The 20,747-nt window shown below is 43.9% G+C and overlaps 1 protein-coding gene across 2 annotated transcripts in view; it reads right to left on the reverse strand.

Moving 5' to 3' along the window:
- The window catches only part of ERBB3 (erb-b2 receptor tyrosine kinase 3), a 238,435-nt gene that overhangs the window by 58,142 nt on the left and 159,546 nt on the right, over nt 1–20,747 (reverse strand). For both annotated transcript variants that reach the window (XM_033936217.1, XM_033936216.1), the window contains exons 7-15: nt 20,099–20,240; nt 19,357–19,470; nt 19,015–19,135; nt 16,743–16,816; nt 15,137–15,227; nt 10,680–10,882; nt 10,410–10,542; nt 4,651–4,741; nt 4,291–4,445 (exon numbers count right to left, since the gene is read on the reverse strand). In XM_033936217.1, coding sequence (XP_033792108.1) covers nt 4,291–4,445; nt 4,651–4,741; nt 10,410–10,542; nt 10,680–10,882; nt 15,137–15,227; nt 16,743–16,816; nt 19,015–19,135; nt 19,357–19,470; nt 20,099–20,240 — 1,124 coding nt within the window. The remainder of the gene's footprint in view (nt 1–4,290; nt 4,446–4,650; nt 4,742–10,409; nt 10,543–10,679; nt 10,883–15,136; nt 15,228–16,742; nt 16,817–19,014; nt 19,136–19,356; nt 19,471–20,098; nt 20,241–20,747) is intronic.

Below are 20,747 nucleotides of genomic sequence, written 5' to 3' on the forward strand. Positions count from 1 at the left end.
GTGCAAAAAAAATATGATCCTGTTTCTCCCCTTTTGTTTAACGCACATTGGTTACCAGTAGAACACAGAATTAGCTACAAAATTTTACTTCTAACACTCACAACGAAACTACATAATCAACCAGATTTTATCAACAGACTCCTAATTCTGTACAACACATCAAAAACTCTTCGTTCAACTTCTCAGAATCTCTTAGTTGTACCCTCTTTAAAATCGATTAATACGCTCTAATAACTTTGCCGTTACCGCCCCCACTCTATGGAACTTGTTGCCTAATCATCTGCGCTATGAATCCGATATAAAACAATTTAAAGCTAAACTAAAGACATTTTTGTTTCAAGACGCCTTTGGTTAACAATTGTCCTTCTAAGGGCTAATCTAAATCTTTAAAATTTAAACTACTGCTGTTTTAATCCTAACCTCTTGTTTTACCCTTTTACGTTTTATCTTTTCTATAATTATTGTAGTTCTTCCCCACTATCCTTGTTTGTTACCATGTTCAGTCCAAAACTGTTTGTTATGTTTGGTTGTTATTTAGTTTCCTCTATTTTATGTGTTTTTATGTAATTTTATAATGTGTTTTTACGTAATTTTATATTGTAAATCGCTTAGAAATTTGAATAGGCGGTCTAAAAAATCTTTTAATAAACTTGAAACTTACCTCCTTGATGCTGCAATTCTGTTTTCATCAGCCTGCCTGCAGCTCAGTGATGTGAACCTGCTGCAGTCAGCCTACCCTGGAAGCCACCTCTCTGCGGCGACTTCCTGTTCCCATGGAGGCAGGACCTGCAGAGAGGTGGCTTCCAGGGTAGCCTGAAAAAAATAAGAATTGTAGCGCCGAGATAAGAGGGGAAGAGCCACCAGATTCTTTGTAAGCCAGCCCTGCCAAACCTAGACAGACTCCACAATTTAAAAAACCCATCCGGACATTCTGAAAAGAAGACATGTCTGGCTTTTCACAGACGTATGGTAACCCTACACAGTGGCCAGCAGGAGACAAAGCAGCACAATGCTGGGGTCCTGACAGTTATAAACACAAAAGCCACCACTCTGTCTATCCGCAAGAATATCTCCCTCCCCCTAAAAAAGTCCATCTCCTCCATATCCCCCAGTGCAAAGCCCAACTCACTATCTTTCCCCCTTCCAAGCTTATCTACTATTCTCTCCCCCTCCTGAAAGGTCACTTGGACACACAAAGTCAGAGGCGTGAAGAAAGTACAAGTTTTATTCACAGCATGCATGCTGGACCCCTGAGCTCCAAGCTGGCTCAGAAATGCCAAAACCAGGAAGTTACAGAGATATTTATTCATTTTTCTGGCTATACAACTGAATTCTAGAAAAAGCTTTTCATGTGTTACTTTTCTTAACACTCATTGGTTCTAAGCTCACACTAGTAGGTCACTAGCTGGACACTTATCTAACTCTTACAGTTAAATGTACAGAAGGGCAGGGTATATCATGGCTCAAACTCTTATCTATTTAGCTTACAATGTGGTAAGGTAGGGACATACATTTTAGGCAGATGAAGTCAATAGATTATACACTGTTTTCAGCTATGTAGGCCAGAGCAATATTTTAAACAACAGTTAACCATTTCATGACCCTACACTCCAAAGCCCACCTTCAGCATGCACCACTCATTAGTCTTTTTTGAGTTCATAAGTACCTTCCCTCTCAAAACCACTATCTTCTTCCTGAAATTGCTCTTAATCACTCTTCCCCTTCCCTCCAAGGTTGACCCACCATTATCTTCCCCCAGAGCCCACTTCCACACCTGACCACAACATTCTCTCGTCTTTTCCTTCCACCCAACAAGTCTAACCCTAACTTTCTCTATCATCAAGATCCTCCACCCAAGTCCATCCCATTCCTCTTTTGCCTGATGTAAAAAAATGACACGGGGACAAAGTTTGTCCCTATCTCCACAGGCTCTGTTCCCATCCCTGCCCTGTCTCCATAGGCTCTCTCCATTCATATGAGCTCGATTCCCGTCCCCACGGGATCTGTCCTTATCTGCACAAGCTTCACACACTTATGATTTTAAATATTTTTATTAACGTACTAGTATTTTAGCCTGTTACATTAATGGGTGCTAGAATATATGTCTGTCTGTCTTTATTTCTGTCTCTCTCTCCCTCCCGCTGTCTTTCTTTCTGTCTGTCTCTCTCCCTTGCCCCTTTTGTCTGTCTGTCTGTCTTTCTGTGTCTCTCCCTGCCCCTTTGTCTTTCTTCTTTTCTTTCTGTGTCCCTTCCTCCCGCTGTCTGTCTTTCTTTCTATCTATCTGTCTCTCCACAACATCAGCATTCCCTCCCCCCACACTACTTCCCTGTGCAGCAGCAGCGTTTCCCCTACCCCCCCCTTTCCCTTCCCGCGGTCTGGCCGGCTCCCTTAGTCCCTTACCGCCCCCCCCTTCCCTTCCCGCGGTCCCGACAAACCTGCCGATTCCAGCAGCGTCTGCAGCACTCAACACACGCTGCTTCTACTGCCCTGATTTACTCTGGCACGTCCCTGATGACATCATCAGAGACGCGGCAGAGCAAATCAGGGCAGTAGAAGGCCCCGAAGCAGCATGTGTAGAGTGCTGCAGACACTGCTGGAGTCGGCAGGTTTGAAGTCGGGACCGCGGGAAGGGAAGAGGGGGGCGGCAAAGGACTAAGTGAGCCGGTCAGACGTTGGGAAGGGATGGGAGGGTCAGACCACGAAAAAAAAACTTACGGAGTGAGTGTGGAGCCGGCAAAGGAGTCTTTTTGGTCAGCGCTTCTCTTCCCAGGCCGCTATTTGGGTTCTGCTGCCGTGAGCAAGGGGTCATTTTAAGCATGTATGCGCACTCTTGCCGGCCACAGACATACGGATCAGGGAACATGCAGTAAGAGTGCACATGCGCACTTAGCGTTTTATTATATTAGATAAAAAGGGACAATAATATGTACAACTATTTATAAATGACAAATAGAACCTTCCATTTCGATCTGGTTTTGGTCCAGCCTTTCCAAAGATTCAGTTGCCTGTGTTTTTAACATTATCTGGGAAGTAACTGGATTGTCTTTCAGACATGGGTATAGAAGAGAACTAACATTGTGCAGTGGATGTACAGAAAAATAGGTGATGGTACAAAAGCGTGCGAGACTTTGGCGCGTCGACATTTCAGCGCAAACAAATCGACGCAAGACCCCAGCACGCCGCCTAAAAAGTTACTTTTAAAGAGCTCCGACGGGGTGTGGAGGTTCATATTCTTCGCGCTGCCGTTAGGGGTGTGTGGGGGCTGCAACCCACTACATTATAGAGAAAACTTAACTTTTTCCTCAAAAATCAGGGAAAAGTTAAGTTTGCTCTATAATGGAGGGTTCCAACCCCCCCAACCCCCCCCCCCCAATGTCAGCGTGAAGAGTATGAAGTAAACTGGGGGGGTTCCCCACTCACACCCCATGTCAGAGCTCTTTAAAAGTAACTTTTTAGGCGGCGCGCTGGAGTCTTGCGCCGATTTGTCTGCGCTGAAATGTCGGTGCGCCGATGTCCCATGTGCGAATGACTATGAACTGAAAAATAAGTGCCTAGTAAATGTTGGAAATGATCCTTGATGCCAGCAACAATGGATGCATCTGTTGCAGTAACACTAAAATGCTTGCAGTGGCGTAGCAAGCGTAAGTGGTGCCTGGGGCGGGGACACCCCGCCCCCCACTCCTTCCTGACCTTCCCGTGCTGTGCGCACACACACCCTTCCCTTCCCCCGTACCTTTTTAATTTTCAGGCTCAAGCAACAGCACAAATTTGCTGCCCGCGTTGTGTCGGTCATCCCTCTGATGTCACCTCCTTGGCAAGGTACCCGGAAGTGATGTCAGAGAAAGCCGACACTGACGCGGGCAGCAAGTTTGTGATACTATTTTGCGCTGGGAAAATTTAAGAGGTTCGAGGGAAGAGAAGGGGTGCACACATGAGGTGGGGGGGGGGGGGTTGGTGGGAAGGAGCGGGGTGGAGAGGACGATGGGTGACGGCACCCTACCAAGATGGCACCTGAGGCGGTCGCTCCCCCTTGCTATGCCAATGATCCTCTCTGCCCCTTATCTTTCCTTTCTCCCTTCAGTGATACACCAAAGGTTACCTCAGCCATGTATTTACAACACATGCATTGCATTCGACAACTTTTGGAGGCCTTTACAGTTCAAAGCACAAACTGACTTATTGGCCCTGACTGGCTTACCTTCTACTCCAGTTACTTTTCCCTCATTCCATCCTCCCCAATACCCATCTCTCTCTCTTCCCTTAAGTGCCCCTCTCCATGCCCCAACTTACCCCTGGGTGCAGTTCTCATGGCATGGATGGCACTCATTACTGGCATAAGGGTATTTGAAGATGGGTCCTTTGTCCCCCATAATACCTGCTGGACATTTCTCCACACAGTGTGGCCCGTCCTTGTATCTGGCGCATTTCACGCAGTCATCTGGCCCCTGTGAAGAAACCCCCCCACCACTGGTTACAGGAGGCTTAAAATTAGAGAAGTTGGACCACACATCTTCACTGCCGCAGGGGTGCAGGTGACTTGAGAGGGTCATGCCAGAAGACCACTGCTGGTGGGGGTGGGGGTGAGGGTGGTTCATGCAGGGCAGTGTTGGGAGGTGGGGGAGGTGTTAGGTATAGTGAAATAGTACATACAGGGCCGCTGCAAGTGAAGTTTCCCTCTATATTCTCACACTCGGGATGACACTGGACACATCTTCCTTCCTTGGCATATTCCCGAACATTCCTGCACAGGAGAAACAAAAATTGGTCACAACATCTTAAAACAGGAAGAAAAGGCAAAATTATTACACTGCCCTTTCTAGCTCACTACTCTTCCCCCCCTCCCCCCCCACCTCTGGAGCTTTATTCATCCTCATCCCAGACTTCATTCTGCCTCCTGCGTTCCCCTGTGAAAGAGGTTGTTAAAGCCAAAAAGACCTCTTAAAAATAGAAGTAGGTGAAAATGAAAAAAATAGGAAAGAGGAGAAGCAGTGGTAAGTTAGATGTAAAAATCTGAGAAGCTTGCCGTAGACATAATAGTTTCTTCAAGTAAGAAGCCTGCTAAGAGTCAGCTGGATCACTAGATGGCCAGGGGGATAAAAAGGAAAACTCAGGAGGACAAAAACATAGAAACATGATGGCAGATAAAGGCCAAATGGCCCAGCCAGTGTAACCATTATCTCTTCCTTCCTCTAAGAGATCCCACATGCCTATCCCACGCTTTCTTTTTCTGTCTCTATCTCGTCGTCCCCAAGGAGCTCAGGACGGGTTACAGGCTAACATACAGTGCAGTTAACAGGTTACATTTGCCATAGTTATAGTACAATTTAATTAGTTTGTTTGTTTTATACAAGTTTTTATGCTAACATGACATATACGGAGGATCTTGTTTCAATATACAGTGGTACCTCGGTTTGCGAGTGTTTTGCAAGACGAGCAAAACATTCACAAAATCGGCGCCTCGGAAACCGAGCGTGCCTCGATTTACGAGTGCCCCCCCGCGATCCGGCACCCTCCCCCCCCCCGCGATCCGGCACCCTCCGCTCATGTTGCACCCCCTTCCTGCCGCGATCCGGCATCCCCCAGGCATCCACCCACCCACCCGATCACATTTTTTACCCCCGTTTGGCACCGGCACCAATGCACAGGACATGCCGGTGCCCGAAGATCTGCCTCCTTTGTGCTGGGCCTTGAGCAGCTGCGCATGCTCAAGGCCTTCGGGTTCCCGTTCTCTCCGAGATTCTCGGATCTCCGAGAATCTCGGGGGCCTTTCTTGAATCAAGACGAGCAGAGGAGACTGGAACAATGACAGCATTATTTATAGGATGGAGAAAGGAGGAGGAGGAGCAGAGGGTTTAGGAAGAAAGAGGAGCAGCTCGGTCTTGAACATATTTAGTTTCAGATGACGGCAGGACATCCAGGCAGCAATGTCAGCACTAGTGGCGGAAATATTCTGCTTATTGGGTGGAGTTGTTCATGCACATTCATACCTTTGGAGATCCTATCTATGTCATCAGAAGGGGCCCCTCCTACAAGCCACATTAATAGAAGTCACTAATCCCAGGGTGCCATCTAACTCTTTAAGAACATAAGAATAGCCTTACTGGGTCAGACCAATGGTCCATCAAGCCCAGTAGCCCATTCTCACGGTGGCCAATCCAGGTCACTAGTACCTGGCAAAAATCCAAAGAGTAGCAACATTCCATGCTACCGATCCAGAGCAAGTAGTGGCTTCCCCCGTCTTTCTCAATAATAGACTATGGACTTTTACTCCAGGAAATTGTCCAGCAACGCTATCCGCTCTTACCAGAACCTCTGGCAATGTGTTCCAGAGCTTAACTATTCTCTGAGTGAAAAAACATATCCTCCTATTGGGTTTAAAAGCATTTACCAGTAAACTTCATCAAGTGTTCCCTAGTCTTTGAAATTTTTGATGGAATACAAAATCGATCCACTTTTCTACTCCACTCAAGATTTTGTAGACTTCAATCATATCTCCCCCTCAGCCATCTCTTTTCCAAGCTGAAGAGCCCTAATCTTTTTAGTCTTTCCTCATACAAGAGGAGTTCCATCCCCTTTATCATCTTGGTCGCTCTTTGATGATAAAAGGGATGGAACTCCTCTTTAACAGTCCTGTCTATATCAGAACCATTCTTTGTAGATGATAACTCCAAAGAACTCGAGCAACTTACAATGAAAGTGAAATTTATAAAAACAAAAAACACTAGAGCAAATGGACAGGCTAAATAGCCCCAGCCACCAGGACCTGGTGATATTCTCCCAAATGAAATATTAAAATTACAGACCTGTTGCTGGCAATGTGCAACCTATGATTAGAACTTCTAGCTGCCACTATCCTTGAGGACTGGAGGGTAACAAATGTTGTGCCCGTTTTTAAAAAGGGCTACAGGTTTGACCCGGGAACAGGAAACTACAGACAAATATCAGTGCTAAGCACAATGGTAGAAGCTGTTGTTGAGGACAGAATTACTGGATACACAGGGGGATGCAACTTAACAGGGAAGTGCCAACATGATCTAGCAATAAGACGTTTTACCTTGCTAAACTAACAGAATCTTTTGAAAGTGTAAACATGGGTAAAGGTGAGCCAGTTGATAAAGTGTTTCTTGATTTTCACAAAGCAACTGACAAAAGATGCCTGAGGAGATTAAAAAGCCACGGGATAGGAAAGCAATGACTCATTGCAGATTAGGAAATCATTAAAAGGAAAGAAAAACTCAAGGAAATAAATATTTCAGATGCTTGTGGGCGGCAACATTTATATATGTTATTTATTTATTCCTTCATGATTTGCTATACCACTTCATCTGGCAAAGCGGGGCTAAGCGGTTAACAGACTAAAATTTAAAAAGGAAAAGAACTCCAAGTAATTAAAGACAGGAACTCAATCAATCCAAACAAAAGAAAATAAGGCTTAGGACGAGGTGTGCCATTCAACCATTCCCCAACATGAACTCGAAGTGTAAAGGCAAATTATTCCATAAGTAAGAAGCAAGAAAAAAACATGCACAACTCCTGGTAGTCGCATAACCTTGGACTAGGGAGAACTAAACAATGATCGTAATGCTGCACATTAGAGACTGCGAAGAGCTTACCATGGTGGGAGCCTAGCTCGGGGGAAACATGCTAAGGTTCCTTTTTATTGGATTCCCAGTAGCAGAGCATGTGACAGCATCAGAGAGACGCTAGAGGCAGAGGTTGCCAGCGGGCACGATGTTATGACCCTATGATGCTGGAGCTGAGATGGCGCTATCGGGAGCCCACAACATTTCCCCCTCCCCAAGTAGGATGAGTACTTTACTCTTCTCTCGGAGTCCTTACATGCAGTCTTCGGATCACTGGCAGCATCAGTCAGTTGGACACGTTGCTTTCAGTGGCCCCAGAAGCTTTCCATCTGCTTCAGCTTCCTGTCTCCACAGAGGCAGGATGCTGCACAGGGAAAGCTTCTGGGCCGCTGAAAGCAGAGTGTTCAACTGAATGACACTGACAGTGGGCCAAAGTCTGCAGGATGGCTCTATAGCATGGGGAAGGGATCAGACTCAGAGCACCCCCCCTCCCCCTATGAGCGGCACCCAGGGCTCCGCTACCCCCCACCCCGGTATGCCATTGTGCTGAGCCTGATGTCAGTGCTGTGAAAAATAGTGGAAAGTGTTATAAAGAACAATCTTACTGAATATACACAAAAAGTAAATCCCTAAAGTTTTATGCTGTTTTCTTAGCAACTGCTTGGAATGTCGGCATGAAATTCTACAGCTTTATTTGCTGTCTCTATGTTTATGTGCCAAGTAGAATGAGATTATCATTAAATGCGAAGTTGCACACTTTTAAGCGTGACCACCCAGCGATAGTCACATGTTCAAAAATGTTTGAACTGTAAAACAACTATACTGTTATTTGAAGAAAAAAAAAAATGTGGTAACCCAACCTAGAACCTTTATGCAAAATGGGGCTTCACAGCTTAAAGGAAAATTCAGGCATGCACAAAAGAGGAAATTGTTGGAAAATTAGGATGCTCAAACACATGGGAACTCATACAAAAAGGACACCGTAGAGAAATTAGCTTTCTCGGTGATGATGAGATTGCAGCGCTGTACTTGGGAAAGGCTTTGTATCATTACCTCAGTCTTCTTTCCACTTTCCTTTATATTGACTTATAATGACACATACAGACAGTCTAACAACACGTGATTCTGTACTATTCAAATCCATTGTAAGTCACGATCACGGAGGTAAAAGCTCCGCTGCTCATAGAATTCCTATGAGCAGCGGAGATAATACCGCTGTGGCCAGTGATAAAAAAAACCCTAACGCAGCTTCATAAAAGGGGGCTAAAGTAGATAATGGCAGATAAAGACCTGTACAGTTCATTCAGTCTGCCCAAAAAGATAAACTCATAACATCTCAAAATTACTGACCAAAACAACAGACATAAAAGAGTTCCGCAAAGAAATAAAAACATTACTGTTCAAAAAATATCTCCCATCACTCTAACCACCACCCAATGAGCTCCCAATCAACGACTTCGGAAACACCCACCTATATTATCTTTTTATCTGTGATCTAGAATGTACTGTAATTCTTCTACACTACACCCGATTTAACCGATCGAGTCGACATGTAAAATGCATTATCTTCTGTTATATGTATTATCTTCTGTAATAAGTATTATCTTCTGTGAAATTGTAGGATCATAACTCATTACTGTTCCTGTAACTTACTCTTATCCTGAAATGTAATTCTACTGGAATGTCCCAGATATTTTCTATACTGTAATCCGCCTAGAACCGCAAGGCACAGGCGGAATAGAAATCCCTAATGTAATGTAATGAGGTAAGATGCACTTAATACTACATATGTATATCATCATTCCTCCACACCTGTCAATGGTGTGACATCTTGGTCACCCCAGCTGAAAAAAAAAATAGAGCAAACTAGAAGATGTGCAGAGAAGAGCAACCACAATAACCTATAGAAACATAGAAACATAGAATATGACGGCAGAAAAGGGCTGTAGCCCATCAAGTCTGCCCACGCTAATGACCCACCCCCAGACTTCACCCCGCTAGAGATCCCACATACATATCCCATTTCTTTTTAAAATCGAGCACGCTGACTTTCCGAGGAAGAAGGGATAAAGAGGTTTGGGCACTTCAACCCGGCTACGCTAGCGATTTGTAAAATCATGAGCAGTTAGAACAAGTTAATAGGGAGAGAGTTATTTACTCTTTCATAAAGCACTAGGGCTAAGGGATCTAGTTCCTAAAATTAAGAGTAACAAATTTAAAAGAAAGCGCGATTTTGTTTTAGGGCTCCTTTTACGAAGGTGCGGTAGCGTTTTTAGCGCACGCAGGAACTTACCGCGCGCTATACCGCGCACTACGCTTCTAGAACTAACGCCAGCTCAATGCTGGCTTTTAGGTCTAGCGTGCACAGCAATGTAGCGTGCGCTATTCCATGTGGTAAAGCCCTAGCGCACCTTCGTAAAAGGAGCCCTTAGTCAATGCACAGTTAAGCTGTGGAATTTGTTGGCAGAAATATGTCTGTGGCTACTAATAAAGTTGGGTTTAAAAGGCATCAGACTTGGGTGTCTCTGTCTCTCAATTAAAGCCGTGAACTGAGCGGAAAGGATTTTCCCATTAGTTTCTACCTGGCACCCAGTACTTCCCAGGGCTGGTCACTCTCGGAGACAGGATATTAGGCTTGGTGGACCATTATTCTGGCCCAGTGTGGTATGTATTAGAATCGTACTATTCTCTCTATCAGTGATGAATCCCAGCTCCATTTCAGCACACTTCATATCCCTCTGGTCTTTCCTCCTTGTGCTCTCTCTCTGTTCCCCAGACCATGTCCTGTGGTTCTCTCTCAGTACCCTTCATATCCTGGTCACTCACCCCTGGTAGAAGTTGCAGGAGGTCACACAGGTCCCAGCACGGCTGTAGTTTTTACATGACAGACACTGGTCAGGCCCTGGACCCCAGCAGCCAGCACTGGAGCAAAGAGGGTCACACACCTTCTCCTCTGCCACTACCAAAGAAAGAGTGAAAGGTCACGGACTCGATATACTGGCAGTAATTCAGCGAGAAGAACAGAAAGAGAGAAAGCAGCAGGGACAGAGGGATGGATGAAGAGAGATTAGATGTTTGCAGGTGCCTGAAACTCACAGCAGTCTCTCCTGGGTCGATTGCTTCTGATGTCGATGCCCTGTTTGCGGGCTCGGAAGAGCGAGGTCCAGTTGATGGTGTGGTAGAAGCACAGCTGCTGGTTTTCAGTGATGTAGACTTTCCCGGCGCTTATCTCCCGCAAGGAACGGAAACCCAAAGAGCTCACATTGTTGTTCTTCATGATAAGCAATGAAAAGCCGCGGCTACATGGGGGGGGGGAAATACAAAGGAAACATTTCAATACTCATTTCGGAGTAAGAGGGAAGCTGTAAGGGTGAAAAGCTAGGTCCTCAGGCAAGTGATGCAATCCTGCTTTGACCGAGTCCTCATACAAAGGAGACTGGAGAAGGGGGACATATATATTGCATTGGTGTAGGGAGAAGGCATCCACTATCTTGCCCCATACCTATCACAGTCAGTGCAGCTCAACCCCTCTAAGGACCACTGATGGCTAGCCTTTAAATTTGAACATCTTTAAAGGGAGTCTTATTGTAACGTGGTACTCTTGCCAAATTTCTCATCCTGTTATAGGTTGGTACAAATGTTGAAATTGCATATCAAGAAAGGACTAGAAAACAAAGAGGAAAACGTTATAATGCCCTTGTGTCACTCTATGGCACAGCCACACTTTGAATACTGTGTGCAGTTCTGGTTGCCATAATCTAATAAAGGATATAGCAGAATTAGAGAAGGGCAACAAAAATGATAAGAGGGATGGGACAACTTCCCTATGAGGAAAGGCTAAATCGTCTAGAACTCTTCAGCTTTGAAAAGAGACGGCTCGGGGTGATATGATAAGAGGTCTCTAAAATACTGAGTGGAGTGGAGTGGAAAGGGTAGATGTGAATATTAGGACCAGTGGGCATGTGATGAAGATACTAAGTAGTAGATTTAAAACAAACCGGAGAAAATATTTCTTCATACAATGTGTAATTAAACTATGGAATTCATTGCCAGAGAATGTGAAATCAGTTAGATTAGCAGGGTTTAAAAAATGTTTGGATAATTTCATAAAAGAGAACTCCATAGGCCATTATTGAAATAGCTTGGGGAAATCCTCTGCTTATTCCTAGGATAAGCAGCATAAAATCTGTTTTACTACTTAGGATCTTGCTAGGTACTTGGGACCTGGGTTGGTCACTGTTGGAAACAGGATACTGGGCTTGATGGACCTTTGGCCTGCCCCATTATGGCAATTCTTATGAGTAGAGGTTGGTGGAGCTGTGCCCATCACATATCACAGCTTCAAATTTCAGTGCATAAAATAAACCATCACATCAGTGCCAATCACACTGAAATCAAATCAATTTCAGGGGGCGTGGCATGGTGGGCTCTTATTTCCATGTATGGTAAGAGTGTCCTATTATTAAAGTTTTTATGGCTGGACTGGTAAAGTTTCTTAATTCCATTGGATCCTTTGCTTCTGTTATTACAAGTGAAGCCAGCAGAGATTGATCCAACTCAAGCCAAGGTCTTATTTCAATGTATTGCACTAATTTGTAGAGAAATTGCCTGATGCTAGAAAAATGCAACTCTTCCAAAAGACAGATGGTTTGAAAAACAAGCTTTGGCAAGTGTGTTTATGTCAACTTATTCCCCCCCCCCCCCCCCGGATATTCAAAATTATTTAACTGACCAGACACAGCCACTGATCGGTTAAATAGCATATTGGCACCTAACTGCTAATCAGCTTCCTGTAGTACCATGAGCTGCCACAAGAGGTCTTGGCAGATATTTTGGAAAGCTGCAGCGATGGGGCCGTGCTTCCCACCCCGTACCCCTCCTGAAGTCCTACACATGGGAAAGTGAGGAGGCTTGGCAGGGGGACAGAGCTTTGGCCGTGGGCTGGGGGAAGGGGATCAGAGGGTTGGACTGAGTGTGTGTGGGCGGGGGAGAGGGGCGGAGATTTGCATTTAAAAAAAAAAAAAAAAAAAGATGGGGCCGGCTCAATATTCAGCTGGGGCCACATAAACTCTGGGCAGTCCGGAGGCCCAAAAGTATCTACTAATATTCAGTGACTGGACATGGCTCAGCACTGAGTATCAGTGGATAATACAGACAGTGAACGGCAAGTGTGTAAAGGCTGACGGCCACCAGCTACATTTGGGGGAACAATTCCAATGTAAATAATATTTAACAAATAAAATAAAACAAACAAATTACTTCAATAAAAATTACTTAACAGTAAATAGAAAGAAAAAATGCCTGCTGGTTGTTATGGACTTCACTAGCTCTTGTTTCTAGCTTCCTGAGGTTGGGGAGAAGGTGGGGAGAAGGAGAATGGGTGTTTGAGGGTTTTTTTTTGTTTGTTTGTTTTTGTAGCATTTATTGTTTTATTCTTATTTGGAGTTGTGATATTTTATGAAGCTTAAATAAAATTAAAGTTAAAAAAAAATCTATTTCTATAATTGGCTGAGCAAGATGGAAGAAGAGCCAGATTTTCTTTTTAATCTTTATTAAGTTTTCAAGATTCAAACAAAGTGCAAGAAATTATACAAACATTAATAATCAAAATAAGCACTTATATTCAATCAATAACAATGCAGAAAAAATACCCCCCTCCCTTCCAATACATTCAATCAAAGAATAAATAAAAGAGATAACCCCCCCCCCTGTCCTGGCTGTGTGTGGAAATAAACAAAAATTAAAGACAAAAGACAACTACAACAAAGTAATAAAAGACAGCCCCCAAACCAGTTTAAATAAATTGCTATGCCCCAACATGTCAGCATTCATTTTCTCATACCTATAGCTTGAACATAAACACACCCACCAAAAAGGAAAATTAAGTCTATCGTAATTTTTCCAATTACGAGTTACTATTTGCATGGCTATCCTGGTCATAATTAGGAAAAGCCGGAATTTATAGCAGTCCATGGGGGGCTTAATATGCAATAATGTTCCACATATGACTATCTCATATGTCAATGGAATTGCTGATTCCAGTATGATATTAATCTGTCCCAATATTGACTTCCAAAAGTTGAGTATCAAAGGACAATAGAACAACAGATGATCCAGTGTCCCAATGTCTAGATGACAGTGCCAGCATCTATTAAATTTAGAACTGTCTAACTTTTGCAAATGAACTGGGGGTCCAAAAAATCCTATGCAACAAGAAAAACCAGGTTTGTCTCATAGATGCTGATGCTGTACATCTCATCCTCCAAGTCCAAATTCGTGGCCATTGAAATGCAAAAATATGCTGCTTTATCTCAATGCTCCAAATGTCTCTAAGACTAGTTTTTGGGTTTTTATTCAAGAATTCCATAAAACTACTAGGCATGACCATAGATAGATGCTGCACAATGCAGCCACAAATAAACAAAACAACTCAAAAATCATTCGCAATCATGAGAAACCTGAGACAAGTACGGAAATTCTTTGAAAGCACACAATTCCTACTTATAGTACAATCCCTAATACTAGGAATACTGGACTACTGTAACATTCTCTTCCTCCCATGTCCGGCAACCACGATAAAACAACTCCAAACAATCCAAAATACAGCCTTAAGACTCGTCTATTCATTGAAAAAACACGACCACATCACTGAAGCCTACATCAACTCACACTGGCTCCCAATCCAAGAAAGAATCCAATTTAAATTTTACTGCATATTATTTAAAACACTACATGGAGACAGCCCATCATACCTGAACAATCGCCTCATCCAAGCAACCAGCACCAGACACAGAAAAACGCACTCCCCATTCATACCCCCCCCATCCAAAGAAGTGAAAAGAACAAAACTACATGACGGCCTCCTAGCCACACAAGCTGCAAGACTGGATAACCAAATCTCCAACCTTCTGATGACCACCCCAGACTACAAGACGTTCAGAAAAGAAATAAAAACCACACTTTTCAAGAAATTCCTAAAACAGAAATAACAACACGACCACTGAAAACCCTTAAGATCTTCATATTATCTCTCTAGCTATTCTCTACAATTCATATAAGTCTGTCATTCAGTAACACTGTAATTCTTTATTCATTGTAATTCTTTATTCATTGTAATTCTTTATTCATTGTAATTCTGTCCTTAAACTAACCTTTTGTAATCCGCCTTGAACCGCAAGGTAATGGCGGAATAGAAATCCCTGATGTAATGTAATGTAATGTAATGTAATATTAATTTATACCATTGGGCGGCCTGATGTCCTAACAAATCTGTCTGGAAGCATAGGACCTGCAAGCTATAATGATTTTTTAGATTTCGCCAATCAGGGAACCCACTCTGAATGGCCTGATTCAACTGCAACCACCTATAATTCTGAGACTTTGAAATACCAAATGATTGTTGCAGTCGTGAAAAATCAAGCATTTTCCCATTTGATACAACATCATCTAGTGTAATGTAGAGCCAGATTTTCAAGGGGAGTGGAGCAGAATGGAGATGTTATGTACAAGAGCAGTAGAGTCAGAAGAAATCAAATGGGACTTTTGTCACTCACTTGTACAGACTCCGCCCTTCAATGGTGGTGAGATTGGAGAAAATACTAAAGTCCTCCATATGCTTTGGCCATGATTGAATGTTCAGGTACCCTGGAAACAGCAAAAAAAAACAAAAAAAAAAAACAAGACCTTGTGCTATCAGCGCAGATCACTCTTTCAACCACAGTGCAACCCAATCATTGTACATCACTTCATCCCACCTGGCCCAGACTGCCTCATGGCCAGGAGGCCAGGCTTGGTGATGGGGCAAGATACACGCTTAAGATGCCTCTCCCACAGGATCTTAACTCAGGCCCCCGAGATGTGGAGAGGCAATTCATGTGCAGCAGAGCCTTTCCCAAAGGGACTCTGTAGACCAGGGGGTTTCAAAGTCCCTCCTTGAGGGCCGCAATCCAGTCGGGTTTTCAGGATTTCCACAATGAATATGCATGAGATCTATGTGCATGCACTGCTTTCAATGGGGAAATCCTGAAACCCCGACTGGATTGCGGCCCTCAAGGAGGGACTTTGAAATCTCTGCTGTAGACGGACTCTCCCAAACACAATATGGTATAGCTAGACCTGCACCGCAGAACCCTGTTCCAGCACTATATGAAGAAATGTCTATAATATGTAAACCACTTTGGTTTTACCTCAGAAAGGTGTCATTTAAACAAAATCTAACAAACAAACAGCTTGTGCTGTTGAGTTCATACTAATCATTGTGAATGCTGAGGGAGAGACAGCAACACTCCTTGCTTGGGTTCTTCCTTTTGACTTGAACACTTATTAATATTCCTCCGTTAGAAACATAGAAACATGATGGCAGATAAAGGCCAAATGGCCCATCCAGTTTGCCTATCTGTAGCATCCTCTATCTTCTCTTCCTAAGAGATCCCACATGCCTGTCTCATGCTTTCTTGAATTCAGACAGTCTTTGTCTCCAACACTTCTACTGGGAGACTATTCCATGCATCTTCCACCCTTTCTGTAAAAAAGTATATCTCTAGATTACTTCTGAGCCTATCACCTCTTCATCCTATGCCTTCTCGTTCTGGAGTTTCCTTTCAACTGAAAGAGAATCGCCGCATACGTATTTATGCTGTATAGATATTTAAACGTCTATCATTTCTTCCCTCCCCTGCCTTTCATCCAAAGTATACATATTAATATCTTTAAGTCTGTCCCAATATGCCTTATAACGAAGACCACCGACTATTTCAGTAGCCTTCTCCTGGACCGACTCCATCCTGTTTATATTTTTTTGAAGGTGCAGTCTCCAGAATTGTACACAAGATTCTAAATGTGTACACAAGATTCTAAATGAGGTCTCGCCAGAGTCTTATACACCAGAGTCCTTCTCCCTATGCACCCTAGCATCCTTCTAGCTTTCAACATTGCCTTTTCAACCTGTTTGGCTATCTTAAGATCATCACATACAATTGCACTCAAGTCTCGCTCATCCTTCATGCATAAAGGTTCTTCACCCTCTAAACTGTACTGTTCGCTCAGGTTTTGCAGCCCAAATGCATGAACCTTACATTTCTTAGCGTTAAATCTTGGCTGCCAAATTTCAGACCTTTCTTCAAGCTTCGCTAGGTCTGTATCAGAGCCTGCATCACTTACCTGTGATCTCGCGCACTGTCCGGAAAACGCTGAGCTTCTCTGTATCCAGTGCAGAAATGTTATGCCAGGGGTCCCTGTGGAGAGAGAAAAGGCTGTGTTAGCGAACTGCACACAAACCACTTTAACTCTTCTGTCTCCACAGCACTGCCCCATCTTCCCTGTGTCGTGCCAACTCCTGGAAAATAGCACAAAGGGGTCATGGTTACTGTCTCTCAAATTACAAGGAGTTGGACAGGGGCCTAAGGACAATGACAGTTACATCAGCAAAATATTTATGACTATGTGTGAAGACTTTTTCCTATTGAATTCTTTAACTTAGATTTCAACTTTTGATTTTTAAGCCTAGGGGAAAAAAAGGCTTCAAGGGCTTGCGGCTACCTGATTTTAGAACATGTCTTATTACCGTATTTTTCACTCCATAAGACGCACCCTAGATTTAGAGGAGGAAAACAAGAAAAAAACCCATTCTGAACCAAATTCTCCCTGGCTCTGCACCCAACCCCACATTCCTTGTCAGGCTCTGCACCCTGTCCCCCCTCTGGTGGTCTAGTGGTAGGCTGGGACAGGGCACAGAGCGGGCAGGCAGGCAGGGCCCCACACCCCAAAGCAGGCAGGCAGACAGGTAGACCCCCCCCCACCCTCTAACCTTATTTTAGTTCCTCCGGTGGTCCTGCCCTTTTATGGTTTGTAAAAATCAAAGACTAGCATGGGAGTATGCTAAATCGATTTCTCCTGCATGTCTTGAAATAGGACAAACACACTCCTTTGGTTGAGAACAAAGCAGTTAGTCCTAAATCAGTAAGACACCTCTGGAAGGTCATATTCGTTATTTATAATCCTGGGAACATGGAGATAAAAAGGATCTTCAATCAAGAGTGGCTTCTCTTCCCAAACGCCTCCAACTCCCCCAAATTCAAATTCATTGTTTCATGCTTTAGTGTAAGCGTGTTAAGAATACCACGTTTAACTACATTTTCAGCTGTAGCATCCAGTGATCTTACATTTGGATGCAGTCGTCCCTGTGTTTTAACAAACATCTTACTTTACCTTGAGAAGCAAAAAAGATATAATTTTAAAAAATCCACACAGGGATCCGTTTCAGTTGTTCCCTCCTTTTTAGACCTCACACGCTTCAAAACCCTCCCTCAAAATAGCCTTTGAAAGTTGACCACCCTAAAGTAAGGGCCGTGGAGAGAGCCAGTAGGTGGGGGTGGGGTGCAGGAATCTTGAGGGGGGGAGGTGATGACAGCTGACACTATGCACCCCTTCCACCAGCGCATAAAGCCCCTGTGGAGAGTGAACAGCCTAGCCCAGCCGGTGTCTCTGACAAGATTCGCCACCCCCACACTCCCGGACGACGGCTGTGCACACAAAGCCCCGACCCCCTCTTTAAGCTGTGTTCACCTCATCCTCCAGCTCGTTCCTGAAACACAGGCAGGCCGTCCGTTTCTTGAAGCCTTCCCGGTTGTAAGTCCGAGTCTGGTTTGGCTTAAACTTCATCATAGAGGCGCCATGCCCCCCTCCAAGCCTTAGGCTACCGGTACTGACCGGGACTTTGACACCCCTGGCTTACACCCTATGCTGTCTATTAAGATGCTTTATTGAGCATTTCCATACTATGAATTGTTATTTTAATACTTTTACTGCTGTAATTGTCTATTACCTATGTTCAAATTATCTTGCTTAATGCCATCTTGGGTGAATTTCTTCTAAAAGATGTTAAGTAGGTCGATAAATAAATAAAGGGTAGAGAGAGGGTGATGGAAATGAGCTGGAAATAAGGAACAGGATGGATCCATAACACCAAGGTAGGGACCGACAACACATACATGTCAAAGGGGTGGATGAATCAAGTCCTTCATGTATTACATTGTATGCCTGGGACTTGTAGTGCTGCATGCAGGGCTGGATATCTCACCCCTTTATAACAGTAGTCTCAAACATGCGGCCTGGGGGGGTCACATGCGGCCTGCCAGGTACTATTTTGAGGTCCTCGGTATGTTTATCATAATCACAAAAGTAAAATAAAACAGTTTCTTGATCATAGGTTTCTTTAGCTATAAGTGACAATATTATTATTAAGACTTAGCCAAAAGGAAAGATTTATAAACTATAAAGAGTTTTACCTCATGCAAAATTGTCTTTTCTTTAATAAGACATTTATTTTTTTCAGAGGCCCTCCAAATACCTACAAATCCAAAATGTGGCCCTGCAAAGGGTTTGAGTTTGAGACCACTGCTTTATAACAAGAGATTGCTGAGGTACTACTCACCCTTGGAAACCAGTGATGAGGAAGTCCAGGTTGCCCAGAATTTTGGTGCAGTTGATAAATGTGTCGATGTTGCTAGAATCCACCATCTTGTACTTGCTGCCAGTTCCCGTTCCCTCACAGGCTGGAAATAAAGGCAAAAGCGCGAAAGGGCCAGACTGAGAACCGCAGCAGATTCTGCTCCCACGTCACTGCACAATGCATGTGGCTTGCTATACCTGCACGTCCCTTTCTCTTCCCAGAGTTCTTGGTCTTTTTCCTCAAGTTCCTTCTTTCTCTCCCATCTCCCATTTCACTTGGCCTTCCTCCCCACCCTCATTTCTCTAATCCTCCTTCTCTTCTCACCTTTGGGACAGACACCAGAGCAGGGTTCACACATTTTGACACCATGTTTCTCCACCTCCGTCTTCTCATTCGGACAGACTCGGATGCAGGAGCTCTGATCTACCACAAAGTTATCTGTCAAAATATACTAATTTAGAAACAGGAAAACAGGAAGGAGACCCTGCCCTCTCCCCCTCACCAAGACCATTTTTCATTTCTATAGTAAGGAGATTGCCCTCTGTGTCCCCCTCCTTGATATTTTTCTGGAGACTCACTCAACAATGAAACAAGTTTGAGCCAGCTTAATGGTAGCACTGTGCATGTCATGTGGATAGTTAATGGTTTAATCTCCGAGCTCAGTCTTTTGGTCCCTAGGTTGGCCGAGACTGAGGATATTATGAAGAGAGAGTGACTGTAGACATTATTAAGAGAGCAACATGACTGCAAAGCTCTGAAAGGAGCTTCACATGTATGACTTTTAGCCCAGGACCATGGCAGTGACCACCAGATAATAATCCCAGGTATTTGCAAATAATGGCTCAGGGTGCCAAGTTCTAGCCCAGATTCTGACTGAACTGGACGCTCAAAGGAGCAGGAGGACACTGCTTGAGCAACTCCTCCTCTCCCATGAAGTAAAGCCCAGATTCAGGGTTCCGAGTCCCTTAACTATATCTCACCCATGTAGGCCTTAGCTCATTGCTTAGATTGATCAGATGATCCTGCCTCTCCCATAACCCCCAACAGACACACAACAGTGACTTACGAGGGCAACTACTGACACAGAAGCCACCATACTGGTACTTGGTGTCAGGGTTGGGCTCCAGCTGGAAGGTGAGTTTGTTATAGATGAGAGGCTGAGGACAGCGGGGAACACATGCCCCACTGTCATTAAAATGTCTGCAGACCTGAAAGAAAGAATCCATCATAGTAAAAATGTCCCAACTTTTGTATTGCACATATCACTACATTCCAAGATGTCAAACAAATACATTTCAAAGTAAAAAAAAAAAAATCACAAATCCATATGAAAGGTGTGTGCTACAGGATAACACTAACAGCAACAATAAATCTCTAAGACAGTAGGGCGGTAGGGGGTAGTCTGAATGCATTGCGGTATTTCAACAATTGGACCAATTCCTGGGATTGTATAAGAAACCAACTCCCCCAGTTGCAATTTCTTGTTGGTCACCGTTGTTGTCATCTGTTGTCATTCGTTAGCTTTTCAAGGGGTGGGGCTTCCTTTTATTGGGGGAGGGGGGAATGGACTGTTGGATTAATATGGCCGTTTTGTTCACTGTATTCTTACTGAATGACTTTCAAATTTAATAAATCAATTTAAACACATAAATCTCTAAGGAATACGTACAAAGGAGGCAGTTCTAGAACTAGTGCCTATTCTATACCAGAACCTG

The sequence above is a fragment of the Geotrypetes seraphini genome, chromosome 3 (assembly GCF_902459505.1).
Source record: "Geotrypetes seraphini chromosome 3, aGeoSer1.1, whole genome shotgun sequence".
Lineage (NCBI taxonomy): Eukaryota > Metazoa > Chordata > Amphibia > Gymnophiona > Dermophiidae > Geotrypetes > Geotrypetes seraphini.